Source organism: Atractosteus spatula, chromosome 20 (assembly GCF_055471065.1).
Source record: "Atractosteus spatula isolate fAtrSpa1 chromosome 20, fAtrSpa1.hap1, whole genome shotgun sequence".
NCBI lineage: Eukaryota > Metazoa > Chordata > Actinopteri > Semionotiformes > Lepisosteidae > Atractosteus > Atractosteus spatula.
The window spans coordinates 14,672,911-14,693,315 of NC_142725.1; the positions used below are offsets into that span (position 1 = coordinate 14,672,911).

The 20,405-nt window shown below is 38.6% G+C and overlaps 2 protein-coding genes across 2 annotated transcripts in view; one reads left to right on the plus strand and one right to left on the minus strand.

Moving 5' to 3' along the window:
- Positions 1 to 611: 611 nt before the first annotated feature.
- Positions 612 to 5,856, minus strand: dffb (DNA fragmentation factor subunit beta). The gene is made up of 7 exons (XM_088938433.1): positions 5,671 to 5,856; positions 4,492 to 4,618; positions 3,885 to 4,073; positions 3,317 to 3,396; positions 2,414 to 2,587; positions 1,994 to 2,094; positions 612 to 1,100 (listed from the first exon to the last, which is right to left on the minus strand). The coding sequence occupies exons 1-7, from the start codon at positions 5,854 to 5,856 to the stop codon at positions 884 to 886; spliced, it is 1,074 nt and encodes a 357-aa protein (XP_088794559.1). The 3' UTR covers positions 612 to 883.
- A 1,569-nt stretch (positions 5,857 to 7,425) lies between these two features.
- nphp4 (nephronophthisis 4) overlaps positions 7,426 to 20,405 on the plus strand; it is a 127,833-nt gene continuing 114,853 nt past the window's right edge. The window contains exons 1-2 of the mRNA XM_088938431.1: positions 7,426 to 7,572; positions 9,805 to 9,957. Coding sequence (XP_088794557.1) covers positions 7,426 to 7,572; positions 9,805 to 9,957 — 300 coding nt within the window. The remainder of the gene's footprint in view (positions 7,573 to 9,804; positions 9,958 to 20,405) is intronic.

A 20,405-nucleotide genomic window follows, 5' to 3' on the forward strand; every position in this document is an offset into this window, starting at 1 on the left:
AGGTAGACCCGGACACAATGAGAAGTTTGTCACATTGCACCACACAGATCTGTAAGAAAGGGACATCAAATCTGTTGTGACTAGTTTGTTATGATACTGTATTTAGATGGACGGATCTCTTTTCAATTTTTAATTAATTCTATGAAAAATGTTAAAACTGTAGAAATTGGAGTCTCCTATATTCTGTTTTTTTGTTCCACCCATTCTTTCAGTACGTTAGTGTAATTATCTGTAATGCTTTTTTATCAGGTTCATAGGGCAACTGTTACTTTAAGTGAATGTTTTATCGCCTATATAGGACCTTGAGGAAACGGGAACCCTGTGTGTATCTCAGGAAACAATCAGATCGATTATTCTCAAATCAGAAGATATTAGGCTATTGAGACGGTTGGACACCCAGCTGTAATTAGAGTAGACTGGAAACCTTTTTTTTACAAAGATGCTACACAATTGAAATTAGGACTAGAGTGTGTGATTATGACTAAAGGTCACGACAACCCCAAATCTTAGCAGGTTTTTAATTAAAAAATTTAAAGTAAAAATTCCTTCAAATAAAAAATAAATGGTAAACAATATGAAACAAAATCCATAAAAATAGAATGGCATGACCCTTTCCGGTTTTATGATTAGTTTTAATCACTGAACATTTCAAAAAGATCAAAAAGATGTTAGAAAAGCATGAATACTGCATTTGGGAGACACACTAATGTATTGGAATCAATCTACCAGACGAGTGGAAGGCTGAGGTACATTTGTAAATTTAATTTCTTCATTGTTTCTTCCATCTGCATTAAATTGAAAGGTAAAAACATTTTTTCAGTCTAAAACATAAAAATGGCACTTGATCACAGTTATAAAATGGTATTTTTTCCTCTCTATCTAATCATTCTGTATTAATGCGCCGTTTTCCTTTCTTATAGATCTTGTTCTTGTCACACACCAGGTCGTGAACGGATTTCTTATGGCAGACGATGTGCACTAATTTTAAATTCTCTCGGGTAAACAGCAGTCGGTAAAAATAGTCCAAGTTGATTTCACTGCTTTTGTGCTTTTTCAGTGCTTCTGCCAGTGTGGGAATGATTGTGCGCTTCTTCTCAATCCTGAAATAGAAAGGTAATGTGTCCTTACTCTTTTGGTTACTGTGCATTGTTTGCATTATAAAAGGAACTGGTAATTATCTGCATCCTGACTGGCGAATGCATATTCTACACCACTGTGTTACTACAGCTTAGCAACAGGTAAAACATAAAGCCTGGGATCTAACATTACAAATATTTATTGGCACATATATTAAAAATCTTATCATTTTTATTTGGACTGTTATTTATAAATAATCTGTGATATCAGGACTGTTTTCCTAGCATAGTAGTACACTGGAAAAATGTCTCAGAAGAGACTCTTATTCAGGTGACTAAGATGTGTACAATCAATATTTGCTGGCCATTGTTTCAGACTCAACAGCTCTTACTACTTCCTCAATCCACGATGAATCAGATACAAGTGGGTATGGCACCATGTCAGACACACCCACCATGAGCATTCCTCCTGCACAGATCTAACTGGCCATCTTTAATGCAGCACACATACGGGCTGTTCTGAAGCTCAGGCAATTTGTATAGAGTTGACTAATGGCTAATCCCACTTGATTTTTAAGAGCTGAAAGCATATTAACATACATGAAACGAACAGAAAACTGAAATCAATTTGCCTGTGATTAAGAGCTCAGCTGGAGCAAAACCCCAGAAGAGACATTGTTCCTTCAGGACCAGGCTGGGAAATGCAGATGTATCGACATCTGGGAGACATGCCTTGCTCAGGAGAATGCAATCCCAGTTGTGCTGGCTTAACTGCAGTAACTACTTGCTCATGTCACCTTACTTTATGTCTTATATGTCTTCCAGGCTCTAAGCTTATTCTGGCCCAATCAATATCCAGTTACATTCTATTGCTTACTTCTGAATTGTGGCTGCAAATCATATAAATGCCGAGGTACCTGTGATCAAGATTCCACGTGCTGAATAGAATTCGGCTCTCTCTGTTCCCGTAGGGGTTGATGGAGTGTAGGGACAAGCACTCATCTTGATCGAACGCTCCCTGGTAAGACCACAGTGATGGTAGATAAGAAAATTAAACATACAGCAGAGAAGAATAACAGCTGGGAAATAAAGACCCTCCCACGCAGAGATTTTTAGCAATGCCTTTCAGTATACTGGGTAGCCTACTCTTCAGCTAGTGCTTCATTTCTTCTGGAAGGCTTTCACTTCTGGAGCTGTGAGAGAGCAGATAGCTGAAGAGTGTACAAGGCTACATCAAGGATAAGAATATAAATGCATTCAAGTGATAGACAATGCTTCTTCATTGCCTTAGCTTTTTAAACTGTATTTCGCGCTTTGGGTCGACCACATCAACACACCTGGCAGGAAAACCAGCCTTCCTCAGTGCAGAGGCGGTTGGGTTCCTTTTCTTTCCTGTCGAAGTAGCAGCCGTTGTACTTGATGGTTTTCAGCTTTTCAGCCATCATGTCCACAGTCTTCTTGTACTCTCCCCGAGCCTTGGGACACTTTATATTCTGAGTATAGCCATCAACCTGAAAAACCACATCATACACGATAAACCTTTCAAACCTTTCTTGTGACTGCTGAGCAGTCGCTAATGGATTTAGTTTCTCTGTTTCCTCTGCACGTTTTAACATATTCTCCTCAGGACTTGTGCTATCCCACCATAAAGGTGTTAAGTTCATTAAAGCAGTCTTATTCTTTTCTACTCCAGCAGTTAAGAATTAACACCTAAAACTGGGGTGGCTAACCCTGGATCTGGAGAACTACAGTAAAGCAGGTATTGTAAGTCACTCTTAAATCTTTATCTTGTAATGCAATACATGAATGGTGATCAATTTAAGAGGTTATGTGGTCTTAGTAAAGTCAGAACTCTGATCAGGTGATCTCTAACCAATTTAAATAAACAAATCACCCGTTTTTCACCAAATCACCAAGGTTAAGGCCATTCGCGGCATAAGTATCATTAAGCAACAGCATTTTTACAGTCAATATATATCTCCTTTAATGAATGTTAGTTTTCAGAGGATAGCTCGAGATTTCATTGGAACCCATTGGAGAAGTATTTCTTTTTTTCTTTTTACCAATCATTGCCGACCATGTATTTAGTGAAAACAACAGAACATTTACTATTAAGTTACTGTGCAGTGGAGATGCTTCTAGCCAACTGAACTCCTCGCGTGAGGCCCTTTCTATGTGAGGACTCTGCATCGAGTTTTATGAGCTTCTATTTTCACAAAGACACAAAGGAAATTTTCTACCTCCTTGAGGTATCCACGGACTCTGTTTTCACAGTTGTACTTCATGTAAGCAGATTTAGTCTTGAACCTGGAATCAACGCCTGCAGAAAAACACCACACACATCCTGAAGAGGTTGAAGTACAGAACATTTCACATTCCCACATTCCTACATTTCAGCCTCTGTACTGGCACGTGCTTGATTGACATTCTAGAACACAACAACTGCCATTTGTTTTAAAAATGGATTATAGAGCTATATCTCTCTGAAGGTGTCCACTTTTACAAGTGCCATCACAAAAACAGAAATGTTGTTTATGTACTGTATGTGGCTGGTTTTATCTTTGAGCTTCAGAAAGCAGAAGAATGACAAAAGTACACCAGGAAAGACTGTCATTAGACTGCACTAATTTTAAAGCAAATGAAAGGCCCTGCGACTGCTATATTATTATAATACATCAGGTGCATAGTTGTTACATGCACTCTACTGTGCTTATGCAGACTGCGAAACCTTTTGATGTATGTAATTAAGCCTCTGTAATTGTGGTACACTAGTATGCATTTCTCACCACTAAAACCTAGCCTGGCTACCTTCAAACCAGTCCTCATCTTCTTCCCTGCTCTCCAAGTCCGACGTCTCTTTCAGGTTGTGCAGGAGCTCCTGCAGGATCTTGCGTCTCTTGGGAGCATGCTCGTCTGTGAGGAGACCCCTCGCTGACTCGATCAGCAGCTCGGTGTGGCGGTCTGAGGCGCCGAGTAGCAGGCCGACATCGCAGACGACTGCGGAGAACACAAATGTCAGTTAGAACCATGCAGGTCCATCTGCTGGTGCTGAACGTTGGATGTTTTTTATGGCTTTGCTCCCTGCTGCGTGGTAGAGAGACCAAACACATGCTTTTTGTTCATTTGTGCAGATGGATGAGATGAGGAGGTAGTATGTACAGAGCTGTCGATTAAAAAAAAAATATATATATATTCAAGGTAACCCTAAACAGAAAGTGGAGGAGACAAATGGCATTTATTGGTAGTTTAAGTTTATTTACAGTGCAGGTTCTGACCCATTAGCTTTGGGAAGAGTCCGAATGATTCCCTATTTAAGTATTTTCTATAAAAAGACACTGGCGTCTGCACATATATGGAATAGCACTACATTTTAAAAGAGAATGGGGTTTTTAAAGTATAGAAATGCTGCACCTACATCCATTCCAGGTCTGCCCTGCAGCAAGCAGAATGAGTTCAGTGTTGTCGGGGAGTTTCTTAAAATAGTCTTCGCTTACTTCTGTTCCGTCTTCATACAAACAGACCCGAGAGCCCGAAGGCGGGACCTTGGGAAGAAGATTTTTTAAAGCATTTGAGTTCACTCAGATTGTTCTAGATCTAGGGACTCCAAGCCAAGTCCTGGAGGACCCCAAAAAGGGTCATCTTTAAAGCAGGTAATCGGATCAATTGGGAGATCTCAGGTCCTTGATGGCTGAAGAGCATTTTAGCTCGGAGCGATCACTAAATTAATCGAACTATTCAGGTTTATTCAATCACAGTGGATTTGTTCATCTGCGTCTTCCAATCCAGGGTCCTGGGGGAGCTGGAGCCTATCCCAGCAAGCAACAGGCGCAAGGCAGGGTGCACCCTGGACAGGACAGCAACCCGTCGCAGGGCTGACACACCGACACCAACCCCGACACGCACCCACTCAGTTTTTACAGAAGCCAATTAACCTCCCAGTATGTCTTTGGACTGTGAGAGGAAACTGGAGCACCTGGAGGAAACCCACATAAACACAGGGAGGACATACAAACTCCACACAGACAGCAGCCCAGGTCTGGAATGGACACAGAGCTCCAGCACTGGCTCCACGCCACCCAGGAATTGCTAGTATGACAGGTGTATCCCTGGGAAATGTGTACTGTACTGTACCGTACCTCCTTACAGCCACCCAGAAATACAAGTAGCGCAGCCAAGAATTAGTAGGCATTTATTATAAACAGGAACATTTTGGAACTAATAAAATTAATGATTTATGATAAATACGTCTGGGTTTTTCCATATGTCGTGTACTGTCACAGATTAAAAATGGCGCAAGTCCAATTTTTTCCGACTTAATCAGCACTTTACAAGCAGCACCGAAAGCGAATCCCAACATTTTAGAATACCAATAGATAATTCTGACATCCTTATCCTTTCATAAAGTCACTGCAAGCATATTACTCGTGGAAGTTGTCACTCGGAACTGTAGCGATTATCGAACAGTTCTCTGTGTAAGATTTCGTACAGATAAATCCCCAAATTAAAAACTGCAAAAACAAAAATGCAGTCTTCTCATTTAGCAAGCGCCACTATTTGCAAAAGAGGACGAAACGCGTAAAACGCATATCCACACCTGCAAGGTTTTACAGCCCTTCTTAAGAAGCTCTTTCACGCTCGTTGCCGCCATCCCGTATTTTTGATTGCTTCCGAAACCCCGGAGTTTAATGAGTCTGTTTTTTTTGAAGAACCCTAACATGTTACAACCTGCCCCAGCTTTGCTACAAAAGCCTTCTGACACTTCCGCTTGCAGAGGACGCATGCTCGGACAGCGGGCGCGCTGGGCTGCGGTGTTAACAGCGTCTTTGGCGACATCTTTGGACCAAGTAGAGTTTATAACAAACGTCTGCGGCAGATGAGCGGTTATGTTGGGTTCCAAGCTACCCAGCCTTTCTCTTTATGAGGTTAAATATTATGTATTAAACAGACGCATTCCCTAAATATCTTTATTCCAGGGTATTCACACGCCCTCCAAATGTACAGAACTCTCTGTGAAACTGATTAAATGAATTGCCAGCTTGCATTTTAAAGAGTGCTGTTCATACCATATGATCCGAAACGCTGCTTGACTTATAGGAGCATGCTGAAATGCAGCCCCCACCTTAGCGAAACACAGCATCGATTCTGCTCCTGGAGCCCCACTGCATAGCCCACTCCTTGTCACGGTTCAGATGATTTTACTGATAAATCCGCACCAAGCTGAGAAAAACTGTTCGGAATTAACAACACTTGGAAGGTACAATACAAAAAAACCAACACAAAATGGCAATAAAAATAGGTGAACTACAATATACCCAAGAAGAAAGCCTAAAACGACGATAAAGTTGTTATTCTTGCCAAATACTATTTATTTACCATTGATACATTAAAAGACAACATCAACACTGTAACCGTTTACTGATCTCCCTGGTAACATCAAGCCAAGCCGAAGGACGGATCCATCAGAATTGGGGGAGGTAATATTTTTACTTCGATTTCATTCTCCTATTAATGCGCAAGTCTTTATTTTTTTAATTCTACGAGTAATATAATATATTTTTATAATTAAATAAAGGTTACGTCTTGAACTGGTTTGTTTTCGAAGTATCTGAAATAAGAAACCTAGAATACGTGTCTCCCCTGTTTACAGTCATAGAGTACGTGCCTAAACTAACATGGCAGGCGACGGGACAGAGGAAAATTAGAGGTAACTTTTCAAGTAAAAATACATTTGTTATAAAATATTAATGACTAATTAATTGTAAAATAAAGTACTAATGAGGAGTTTGTGTTTATTATGGATCAGGTTTGGAAAATTACACGGAAGAATTGAAATACTTGGGTGCAGGATAAATCCTGTTTGTTACGTTTAGAAGTGCAGGATTTTCTCAATCTCAGCGGTAATTTGAGAGACAAAATGATTATTTTTTATTAACACAGAAGAAGCAAATTGCAAGTTTGTAGTTTTAATTCTAGTGAAATTCAGTTGTACAAATTACTTGATTTAAATTTTGCATGCTTTCGATCACGTTAATGGCTTAATGACATAAACTAAACTTTGAGAGAAACATACGGTAAGACGTGTCATAACAGTGTAAACCTGAACCGCAATAAAAAATGCAGTTAAATATAGCTTATGTATTTTGTTAATGTTAACTATTTTAGTAAACAAAACCAGTAGTGTTTAGAATGAATTCTTAACTATTCAGAAAACGATTCTCCCATTTTCTTTCATGGTTAATATCAGAGGGAAAAAAAACTAACCCGTTCGCTCCTAAAAAAATGACATTTATTTATTTGTTTTTATAAATGTAACCGGTTTAGCAGTTTTCTCGGCGATCCGTGTGAAACCATGACTATCGGCATGACGGCGTGGAAGGAAAGGTTTGAGAAAAGCCAGGTGATCCCACCGCACTGCCAGAGAAGCCGCCTGGCTCAGGAGCACTCCGAGGGCTTCCAGATCATCCTTCAGCACTTGGAAGGAATGCCAGTTAGACAGGTGAGCATAGTACAGGTTGATGATACTACAGGCATATTCGCCAGGCCAGCCGTGTCCAGTTGTGTTAACTACAGCCGGGTATCCGGTTCTGCACCTTGAATATTTTTCAGAACTCTAATGCATTTATCCCGTCTCCACTGTGTGTTTCTTCGGGATTGGCCACTATGGTAGGGTGAGTTGTGGGAGTTCTCGGATGTCTTGGAAGGTGCTCTCTGACATGGCTGCTAGATAATGCAGTTGTAGTATTCGGTCCTCTGTGCATCAAGGTGCAGCTGCCCTGATGTCAGTCTTAACTCCTCTTGATGAAGATGTGTGCGTTGTAGTGACAGTGCAGTAGATTTTCTTGTTAGTCATAAACCCCTGCGTGCAGTCTCATGGATAATTTTTGCTTATGATGAGATGGCTGATGAACCGGTTAACTTTGGATTATAAAAATAATATAATGGAGGTTTGTGCCGTATGTGCAGACTGAATTACTTTTTTTTTTCTCTTTTTATGTGATATGTATGTTAATTTAGTCCGGTCTGACTTTTTTTTCTAAATAGCATGTACTTCACTCTGAATGTTTTTAAGACTCTCTGTATTAATGGTGAGTGTTTAAACTGTTCTAAGGGTTGTGTCTGTTTGCTGATTCCCAATTTAATAGAGCTAGGTACAGAGGAGCTATGTGCTCATGCGAGATGGGATTCAGATACGTTGCTGTTGACACGGTTCATTGATGTGATGACTATCAAGGACATTAGGGTAAAAACAGTATGCCGATCATGAGGCACAGAACCAAAAGATGCTGGAAATTGAAACAATCCTCTGCAGATTATGAAAAGCCATCTGAGAAGGTCACACTGTTGTGAGAAAGCTGATACATTTCCAGTGTATGCAATAGCTGTGGCATAAAAGTTCTTACAGTGCATGATGTGAAGCAAGTAATTTTCTGAATGAGAATATTAATTTAGATTTTTTTGCATTTACCAGAATCTTTTAAATTGGACTGTCATTGTTTTTTTCCAAACTTTTGTCAGGCAAGTCAATTGAGAACAAATATCTTATTTACAGTGACTACCCAGAGACCCATTTATACAACAGGATGTTAACTGGAATGAAGTGAAGTGTTTTGAGTCCAGGTCCCTTACCTCCCTACTCCAGTCATTGGAATTAGGTTCATATTTATATGTACAAGCAGCTATTTTGTTTAGTTTATGAGTGGCTGCTTCAGGATTTATGTTTGTAGGTGACCTCTAGATGAAGGGACTTTTTCTTTCCTTCCCCAGAGCTCTATATAGGATGTTCCATACAGAGGTATGATAAATGAGCAGGAGAAACTGGGACATCAGGTTATATCTGTGCCATTGTCTGTGCAGCATTATGGATTGATTGTGTTGCTCCACTTCAAGGTCAGAGCATTAATAGTGTAACATGTTTTAATCATTCATTAAAATGAAATGATTTGTATTATATCTGTATCTGTTATCTGGACTGTCACTGATGGCAAAGGGTTAGATTATGCCTACAGTGGCATTCAAAAGACGTGCCTCAGAACTGTTGTGCTCCCAGAGAGAGACCTTTCTGCTCTTTGATCTGGACTTTTGGACAACAGATATAGGTCCAGGTGTTTTCTAAAGGCTCTCCAGATCGATAGAGCTCCTCCAGCCAGTGAAATGGTGGTGAATGAAGTGGCAGCGCATTTCATTCTGCCTTGCACTGAGAGTGATCCAGAATCCAGGGTTTATAGGGCGAAGGCGAATTACAGGTTAGTATGTCAAGAGAAAGGCATTAGTGGCCTGGATCCTGAAATGTCCTGAGATTGATAGGATTGGCAGTGCTTCGTTTTTACAAGAATATGGAATACAGTTTTGGTCCCCATGTTCTAGATGAGATATTGCTGCTTTGTTATTGTTTCAGAGAGGAGTGAATGTGACGAATGCTAAAAAATGTCCATGGTTATCTGTTGATTTTAATTGTTTTTTTTTTTCAAAAATATATATTTGAAATTTAATTTGGTTCTTAGGCTGCGTTATTTTCAAACTTTTTAAATTCAATTTGAATTCCATCCACCACATGGTCCTGTGAAATTTAAAACATGATTAAGTTCTTTGTTATTAGAGTTGTGGTATAGATCAATTTAACGTTTGGATTCACTGTCACTCTTTGAGAAGGTGCTGTTTTGCACCATTGTGGCTTAGTGAATTATGGCTTGCACTCATACTCAACCATTGTTTTAATATTAAACCCTAGAGACTCCTGGAGGGGCTTCAGGGTGTGCAGTACCAGCTCCGTGTTTCCCTCTTCGATATCACCTACCGGCATTTCTTTGGAAGGACGTGGAGGAGCTCAGAGCAACAAATGAAGACACCCCAAGGCCAGCCATGCAGGGTTTCTCTTAACGAGGTAAGAAGGACAGCAGCACACATGCCAGCTACCTCTGCTTCTGTACTGCGCGTCTGTCCTTTTCAGTGCTGAACGTATTGACACCTTTCGTCAAACCACAAATGAATGGGAGATTTTTAAAAACGTCTCTATCATATACTTTCGATCCATGCATTGAAGTGTGTCTGTTTTCGGGGCTTCCTTTCTTGTGCTGACTGTTGTCAAAACAAACTGCTTGTTTTCATATGCATATATGCATATGCATGTATATTTGAAGTGTCTTTTTAACCATTTCTTTGATGTAGCATTTTTTATGAAAACATTCTTAAATATACTGTCTCTTTCTTATAAAAATAATTTTCAAATCTGAGAGAGACTACGTCTATAGTCATATTTTTCTCGCTTCTAAAGAGTCCTAACTAGAGCTCACTAGGGTTTGTCTTGAAATATTTTGATTGAGCTGTCAAATTATAAGTTGCTTGTATTTCAATGAAATACCTTTTAAATTTAATCAGTTCCTCAATTAAATGAGACTTAATTTAATAACAGTTACTTTCAACTAGAATTTTATTTCTCTTGCTGTATTAATTTAGGAAACATGAATGTTATGTTTATATAAGAACAAGAAGTTGTCATTGATGGATAGTTTATCATTTCTCAAGAGCATTAAACAACTTTACATTTTCATTAAATATGAAAGATGTGATGATAAGTAATAGAAAAGTAGACAGTAATGTCATTCCAGGTGATTTACATAAATGAGAACAAAGGTGAAGAAAGAAAGTAATAAATTAAAAATAGGGACCCATAAGAATCACATTTAGACAATTGAAACCCCCTCTGGAAGTAGTTTCAGTTTTAACAGATGGTGAGAAATTAATCTTAAAATTCAATTTACTTCTTATTGCTCATTTATACAAATGGTATTTCCATAAGCTATAAACACCGTCATTTAAATATTGCTTCTAGTGAAAGACCAAAGAAACAGTGCTGTTCTTACAATGAAGGCCCATGCAGTTGCTTCTGAAATATGAATTTGGAGCTGCAATGTGGCATACAGTAACTAGTAAAAGAGTTCACTCGAGCTCTTGTTGAGCCCTGTGGTCCAGATATTGCTGGTTTCAGTCTGGGATGTTTCATTACCTGGCTTTGACAACGTTTCCCCAAGTCACTGACCTCTTTCATTTAGAATATTGCTTACAGTTCTGATCACCATGTAGCAGAAAAGATGTCCAAAGACGATTCTTCAGAATAAACAGAGAGCACAAACCAGAGAACACAGTGGGAACTATGCAGTGCATTTAAAACTGAGAACAGGAAGCACTTCTTTACTCAAAGGGTTGTGGGAGTATGGAGCGAACTACCCCACTGTATAGTTGAACTAGGTTCCTAGATCAATTGGCTACCGAATGGGTTAGATGGGTCCAGGGGCCTTCATTTGCTTGTAACCATTCTTACGTTCTTAGGACCAAAAGGGTTTTGATGGGTTTAGTGGACCTGTGCTACCTTTGCTAACCTCAGTTCACAGCAGAGCAACAGCAAACCTTACAGCAGTTGCCCTTGCGGCTTGCTTGCTTGGGTCCTAGGTGCTGTCTGGGTAGCAGTATGCAATAGTGGGTGAGGTTTTGGATTTTGAACCAGAGAGTTGTGGACTGAAATCTCTGGTGAGATGCTGTGGCTGTACCCTTGAGCAATGTGCATCACTCAGATTGCTCTAGTGACGGGCCTCATGAATGGATACTCTCCAGGTTTTCATTGTAAGTCAGAATTTGTTCTCAGTTGACCTATCTGCATACATAAATGATTAAGTAAAGTGAGATCTTCACCCTGCTAAGTAATTAAATAAATTGTGTCACTCCACCAGTGCATTTTAACCCTACAGTGGGGTTAATATGCACTAGTGTGGTGTGAATAAATGTAAATGGAACTGCTTGTTATAGAGGAAGTCCTCATCTCTTTCCAGTGGTACTAGGGCTGTAGTGTTAAGCAGAGGTAATGAACAACTCACAAATACTGTATGCACTGAAACAAGAAAACAGCTTATTTCAGTCGAAAGAAAAGGGTCAATGTTTTATTGAGATATAGGCTAAAAACTGTAAGAAACAGTTTTAAGTTTGTTTTAAAGTTGTATTAACATTATTTTTCTTGGAGGGTAAATTACTTATTCTCCTGTCATGTACAAAAAGGTTGTGAAGTAATTTCTTCGCATGTGTGCAATAGGAAAGTTACTTTTTCCTTTCATAAAATAAAAGAGTGTTTTTCCTTTCATGCCTCCTTGGAGAAACAGTCTAACAAAATGATCCTGTAATCTAAATCTGAATAACATTATGTTAGGGTTTACATTATAGTTCTATATAATGTAGTGTGTTTCTACTAAGGCATTTTTTATTTTTAATGCTACAGTGTTGTGATCTGTAAGATCAGGGGGTTTCTGGCTCCTCCTCCTCAATCCTCATCAGCTTTTTGAAATTTTGAAATTCTGTTTGTCTTCATGCCACTTGCTTAAACTAAAGTAGGTCACCTGTACTCATTCAGAAGATTATGCCATTGTTGGGTTGTTCCTTACACTGTTAATTGAATTCCCTACAGTCACCACCTTTCTGCAATTCCAGAAGCCAGAGTTTTATTTAAAGCAATTTTCAAGCAGCTTCCAGGCACCCCTGGAGGCTTATGGTGATTTTAGGAGTTTTCCATAAAACTGACAAACTGCCAAGATGCTGCAGTCATGACAAAAATGTAAATGAAACTAACAATCAGTGGTGGCTGTGATGTGTAATTAGCAACCTGTTGGCTGTAGGATGTCTTAAGTGTAGTGTTGTAGATTAGCTGTAAATTGCTGTGATTTTCCTCTAAATCAATCACTGGTGTGATTTCCGTGCTTTATAATTGCTGGTATTTGTTGGGGGATTATACAGCAATTACATGCGTAATCCCTGTGAAAAAAAAGTGATATCTTAAATTTTGCACCAGTGGTAAAAAAAAAGGACTTTGCTTCACATTATTTAGACATTTTAACCCTTCTAGAAAGACACATTATCTGGTTGGTCTTTTTTGATAGACCATTATCATTGTATTAAGTTTTTTTAGTTTTAATAGTAGGTTCTTGTTGTCAACCATTTCATTAGTTTCAAGCATAAGCACTTCTATTGTACCCATTTAGGGTCTAACTTTGTCTGAATTCATCACTTCATTTTTGAACTGCTTATTCCAATTTAGGGTAATCAGGGAGTCACGGCCTACCTGGGAAAGCAACAGGCACAAGGCAGGGAAACACTGTGGACAGAACACCAGTGCTTCTCCAGTTCACACACAGACAGTCACAGACATGCACACACTTTTAAGGCCAATTTTCACAGAAGCGAAATGATCTACCAGTATGTCTTTGGACTGTGGAGAGAAAACCGAAGCACCGGAGGAAACCCACATGGACACGGGGGAACATGCAAACTCCACACAGGTGGCAGTCCAGATTCTGAGATTGATCACAGAGCTCCAGTGAGCTAGGCCGCAATGCTAACCTCTGTAACACTGTGCTGCCCATAGTTCCTCTGTAATACCACTTTTTACCAGTTCAAAGCTGTGATTTCAGAAGTGTTTGTGGCTTTCTGGTACTTTGCAGCAGAATGTGAGTGATTCAAAGGAAAGAAATGAGCAGAATGCGAAGTCTCGTTGTATTATAAAACAGGATATGAAAGCAAACTTTGGATACTGTCTTTGGATATTTATACCTCCTATATACCAAAGATTCATTGGTAAATCTCTGTCAGTGAACACAAATTAGGCCTCAACAGTTAGTTGCTGTTTCTGCTCAAGGTTTGTTTTGTAAGGCCCTGCTTCATGTTGCAGAGGCACGGGATGAAAGAGGCTTTTCTGTCCTGTGTCGAATAGTTCATGCTTGTGGAGGAGGAAGAAGCCTGTCAGTAGCCCTTTATGCAGGTTTCTTGCAGAGCTTGCGCTGAGTCAGTCTTAATTCCAGACAGAAGTGATGGCTGCCAGATGCGCTCACTTTGAGACCCTGTCTTGGGATGTCAGAAAGAATCCCCGACAGCACGCAGCATTAAAGTGGGCATCATTTTTAATTACCCGCCTCAAAGTAAAGGTTGGCAGACCAGGCGCACTCAGTAGTGCTGTGTGACAAGCTGGATGGTGCTGGAGACTATAGTATAGTCCGAGTGCTGCACTATCTATAATTTATTTCTCTCTCTCTGGACTGCCGAGTCCAGAGTGGCTGGTATCCAATACCAGTTATTCTTCTTTTTGGCATTGAGATCTTCAGGAGGAGGACAGAATTTCAATCTCTTCAGCCTGCTAATTGAAAGATGTGGCAGAAGCTAAAATGGGAAATGGCTTTTAAGATGACTTTTAAAATAAGGTGCCATATAATGTTTACTTAGGGCAAAAACTAAATACCCCTTCTTTTATAGCAGGATGTTGCTTCATAGTAAGGATATTATGTCAGGTAAAGCAGTTATCAGATTTTGTTTGAATATTAAGCAATGAAATTGCATAAAATTGTCTAATTTTCTTTAATATTCAATAGTATCTCTCCACATTGTTAACTGGGAAATATTCTTGATGGAATTCACCATTTTAAAATAAAGCAATAGAGTAAATAGGTCTGATGTGGCGGATTTTTTACTGTCTCCTTTTTGAAGTCCTGCAATAAAAATTAAATTAAATATTTTTCCCCCATCCGTGCAATATTTTCATAACAGACTAACAGTTTATTGTTTCATATCTTGCACTAATACTTGCTTCATAGGTAAGGACAGTAAAAGATAAAATTACTAGTATGAAATTGTGAATTCCATCACCTGAAAAAATAATTGCCTATGACATTTCATTCTCTATAAGATTTCTTAAATATTTGCTTAGTACTGGAGAAAGAGGGTGTTTATGTAGCATGAAGTACAGACAGCTAATCTCATATACAGTACTTCAGGCCGTACCTGTCTTTTAAAGGTTAGAATCTGTCTCACTCTGTAGTTATAGCTTTTTTAAGCCATTGCATGTTTCTTTTACCTCTGGTGTAGAATCAACAATTCAGTGTTATATACCGTAAATGCATTACTGGTAATATTAACCTAATGTTTGAAAGAACATTTCCCATCTATTTTGCAAACAACTGAAAGCTGTTTTGAAACATGTAGATTTTAAACAGGAAGTTATGTTGAGTCAGCTGTTTGCAACTACAGAAATCCTCCTCTGCTGGGAGGTTGAATCAAACAAGCTTCTTCCTTTTCAAGGACCTGAGAGAAGTGCCCTGCACACTGGTGCTCGACAATAAATAGAATGGAAGACCTTCGCATTAAGAGAACGTAGTGTGCTTGTGTCTTCCATTCTTCAGGCTGAAGAATGATGTCATGAGTGATGATGGGTATATTCAGGCCATTACAGTGACCAGCAGAGGTTGTAACCTTTCCTGGAATACACAGACAGTGTGCTCTGGGACAGGAGTATAAGAACAGACACATCCATCACTACAGTATATCATGACTATATATATTTTTATAGACCTAATTCCTTTTGTCATCAATCCGTCCATTTTAAGGCTCTAAAGGTGAAATATTCTGCGATGGCTTTGTTCCATGGAAACTCTTCCACTTGTTGTAGGTTGAATGCTTGCAGCTGTTCAGAACATTCTCAGCACAGGCAGACAAAATGGCTGAGACAACAAATGGCAAAGGTTGTCATAACTGCAGCAGATGTAGAATTTCCATTTGCATAAGCCCGATATGAAGAGTACCATCCAGTCATCCATCCATCTCTTGACAAACAGCAAAATGAAGTCTGCCTGTATCTGCTAAATAAGATAAGCATCAGATGAGTAGCTCAGAACAGAAAGTTGTTTTCAAGTCTAACATCTTCGGCACACATTTATATATATTTAATGCAGTTTCTGTGCAATAGATTTTTTCTTTTTTTTTGTTCAACATTCTTAATCCCCGTAATACATGTAAGTTAGTAAATAACAGCATATCATTAAAATAAAATGGACCACCATAGCAGACTAGAGTGAAATTTGAGAACAGGTCTGTCAGTGTTGATAGATTCTTTTTAATATCTCAAGAGCGGAAAAAGACTTATGACCTGCAAAACTACAGAAGTAGATTAAATGAGGAACTAAAATCTAAAATTATTTTTGCTTTGTTATTTTTTCAGGCCTGATTTCCCTTCAGGATCAATAAAGTCTTATCTTATCTTATCTCTTGAAGAAAAAATCAACAAGTATTTAAATTCAGGAAAAGAAACAAAGAAAAAATAATGGCACAAATATAAACTTTGACTGAATAACTATTACGTCTTTAAAAAATGTCTGTCCCAAGGGAAGGTCTTGTTTATTGCAGGAATCTCTTATAAACCACCTTAATAGACAAAAGCTGTACACAGACAGTGATGCACGTTTTTCAGCTTTTCTTGATAATAGTTGCCCTTTCTTCATTTTCTCATCAATTTTAATTTAGTTCTGGCTTTACGGCTTTTGCTGTGTCTGGTTTGCTACTTGCCCATTGCCCTGTTGAACTCCTGTAAGATCATAAATATTTTTAATTTGCTTATGGAATGTCATCTCAATATTATAAGAACAGGGGTCTTCCAGGTGATATATAGTGAACTAAAACACATAAACAGGAGGAAGGAAATGGTTTAGGAAAGGTCAGTCCTTTTATTTTAAACAGAAATATGACTGAATTTGTGAATTCTTTAAACCACATCCTTAAGGGTTGCATGTGAAATGCAGTTTTATTACTACAGAGGGCAGTATTGTATTAGATACAGCAAGTCAGAGTTGCTTGCAGTGTAGATAATATGATTCTGCCTTTCAGGATTCCTTGATGATTGCCTGCTCTCATTTTACGTGAAAATTTTCACTCACTAATTTAACTGTCTTTTTTGGTCAACTCGGGCGATAATTAAAAAGACAAATGCCATCTGACCATCTTCCAAAGCAGATAGCCATTTTACTCTACAATGAGAGAGAGTGAATTCCATTTTATTTATTTTGAATACATATGTATGATTGGCTAGCGTTTTTAGTCTAATATGTTTTTTCATAAATCTCTGCACTAAAGTTGGGTATAAGCAAATGTGTATGTAACTAGTTAAACATAACAAAGGGAATAATTGAATACTACAAAATTTAGATGCATAAGATGTGACTTATTTAGTACTTGTCCATTTAATTAAATTCAGCACAGAATACTGTAACAAATCCAAAAAGCCATTTTATAGAGATCCCAGGTTATTTTTTTCCCACCTGTCAAGCTATTGGCTTTTTTAATGTAGGTATTTTAAGCGTTTCTGCTTATGAAACTATTTGTTACTAACAGAGACAGCACAATGCTGAAAACCTCGGTACTCTTGTAGACTGTTTTTCTTTGTAATACTTGTACCATTTGGTTTGAGATATGATGTGATTTCACTTGCCTCTTCTTAGGGTGCATACTATTTAGCATATAACAAATAAACAGTTCTGCTTAACCATTTACTTGTGGAGTTTTCCTCCATCTTTTGATGCAATGAAAGAGTTGTATTTAGCACCATCATTTCCTCAGATTACTTTCTTCAACCCCAGCCCAGGAGTTTTATACCAGATGCTCTGGCATTCAGCACAGAAAGGCAAAACAGGAGCAATTTATCTTTAATGATGAAGAAAATTCCAAGGATTCTGAAAACAGCTATGTTTAAGAAAACATAGGGGAGCCTTGATTGTGTTTTGGAGCATCCTCTGTGTGAAGTTTGTACAGTATGTCCTGCCTGGGTTTGCATGAGTTTCTGTGCATGGTCTAATTTACTTTCACTTGCCAAAGACATGCTTGTTAGAGTAATTGGTATCTCTTAATTGTCTGTGTACGTGCCTTGTAATAGTCTGGTGTACCATCCAGGTTGTATTCCTGATTCGTGCTCCATACTCCTGGGATAGGCTCTGGGTTGGCAGGAATGAGTTACAGACGATGGATTTGCATAGAAACTGTCCTATGCAGAAACAAGGCAAAGGAAAAAAAGGCTCTCCCTGTGACTATTGTTTTAACCCTTTTCATTTCACAGTAAATAATTAGACCAGGTAGGACAGAATTACCTGCCATGTCAGGCCTAGTACTTCAGGAGGATGTGCAGGGGTGTGGTGGTATAAAGGTTTGCCATTTTTGTGCTGGGGAGTGAGATTCTGCTCTAGAGTGATTTTGAAATGAAGTCATATCTCTGTACTTCATTCAGCAAGGGGTGAGTGTTAATACAGGGGAGACTAGGAGACATGGTCTCATCCTGTGAGCAGGTAGACAGTGTGTAACTGTAGCTACTGCTTTTATTCCTACACAAAAGAGAGTGAGCCTAACCCAGAGTGACAGTGGTTCCAGGGAATCCTTCCTCCTCTGTGCCATACCTGCCAAAGGCCAGGCGTTCTTCCAGACAGTGAGACTGTTCTCGCCGAGACGAAGAGATTGAGCCTCTGGGGGCTCTTTCTCCAGTTTTGCACTCAAGGTTTTTTATGCATTGGACCGTAAGAAGCAAAGGAACATTGAAGCAGAGCTTTGAACAGCTTTGGACACAAAGAAGGAGTTTGGTGGTGGTGGGGGGGTTGTTTTCAGGACTTCATCTGTTGTTATTTCATTTATTAGTTAAGAATTATTCATCTCAATGCTGTTTTTTTACAGGCAGCATAACAATGACAACGTATATCAGTTTTCATTTATTTCTGTTCTTGTCAAGGGTATGTATTAGACTTTCCTGCAGGGTTATTAATTTAAAAATGTATTTCTTTTCTCTAGAAATTGATTAATTAAGAATTATTTTAATATGCTTCATGCCTGATGCTGCTTGATGTTGGGGTTGTTATTTTTTATAGAGCAATTTGTGCCATTTTTTCTCTTGTTCAAGTGATTCAGTTCCACTTAGTTCTGTAATTCTCTGCATTAAGACATACACATTAGATATTGTTAATTTCCATAATGGAGCTGGGGCCTTAAAATTAATACCTTCCTAACTAATCTTTCACACACCCTGGAACAAAAACTAAAACTGAAGTGCAAAGGTCTGAAATATGTTTCAATGATGTGAATGTCATTGGAGCACATTAAAAATCAAGGAAATCTGTACAAGGGAATGATACCATTTTGTTGTCTATAATATATTCTTCTTTTAGGCCTGACAAGTGGTTTCAAAGCCACTTGTGAAGAATTCGGAGGACCAGGTACTTTCCCCTCTCAGAACAGCCCTGGCTTTTAGATTGCCTAATTTTTTTGCCCCTTGAATCGAGGCTTGAGTTTTTCATCATCGATGTCCTTGTAGTTTGTCTATCGTTCTTGTGTGGCTGGAACCGTAAAGATGATGACTCCTCACTTCAGCAAGTGCCATGATGTTTGTGCTGGTACCCATTTGAGAAATGTAATAATTAAAAGTAGATTTTTCACAGGAATTTTCACAGGGGGAGTTTTGCATGGCAGATATGACACCATACTTTGTCAGGAAAGTAAAGAAAGCCATTTTCTTCTACTGGCTGCTCAAATACCACAGTGAGACAAGTTTCTTTCGATGACAGTTCATTTTCTGGTTGAAAGGTAGAGGCTCTATTAAACATGATCACAGTCTGCACTTAACAGCACCATTGTTAATGGGTCAGCAGATGAGCCAGGCTGCTGCTGTAGTCTTGGCCATTTAACCTCTCGTGTGTTATAGTGTTTCTTTAGCATCAGTATAAGTCATTTTCAGGTGAAAGTTTATACAGTGGGTGTTGTGTTCACAAACGTCATAGTTTTAATAATCTGGAACCTTAAGATTGTATTACTCAGCTTTACAGTTGGGGGGATTTAGTGGCTATGTTATTAATTAATTAGACAATGAAGCCACATGTTTGAAAAGGAAGTATTCTGCAGTGAACTAAAAAAAATCAATTTTTTTAAATTTCCCCAGTATGTGAGGGCTAGGAGCAGGTGTTCCAAACCCCTAAGCAATGAGCTGGAAACCTCACTCTCTCCCTCATATGTTGTACGTAAAATGTAAGTACATTTTCCAACACATTTAACATCAATCATGACTTTTCTGCTATCTTTGGATCTTCTCTAGGACTAATGGACATTACGTGTTGGTGATTGTTCAACATTACAACTCACCCTTAGTAAAGCAAAGAAGTATGTAATCCATGCAGGTTCAAGCCCTGCTCTCCCTCACATAAAACTTACTATTACATGCTTGAATTTGAAAATATAATTATTTGGCTTTACCAGAATTAAATCAAGTTTCCATGCTCAGGTGAATAATGCTCTATTTATTATTCCTTTCAGGAATTTACCTTGTCCTGCATAATCTTAGTAGACAACAACAAATAAGAAAACTCCTGTAACAGTTTCACATCTACTAGAAATCAAATTGACTTATAAATATTGCAGTCTGATGGGTAAAGTTCTCTGCCCATGACAAAAGATTATTTTTTTCAAGTATATTTATAATTCACTTTCTCAGCAATAAAAAGTCTT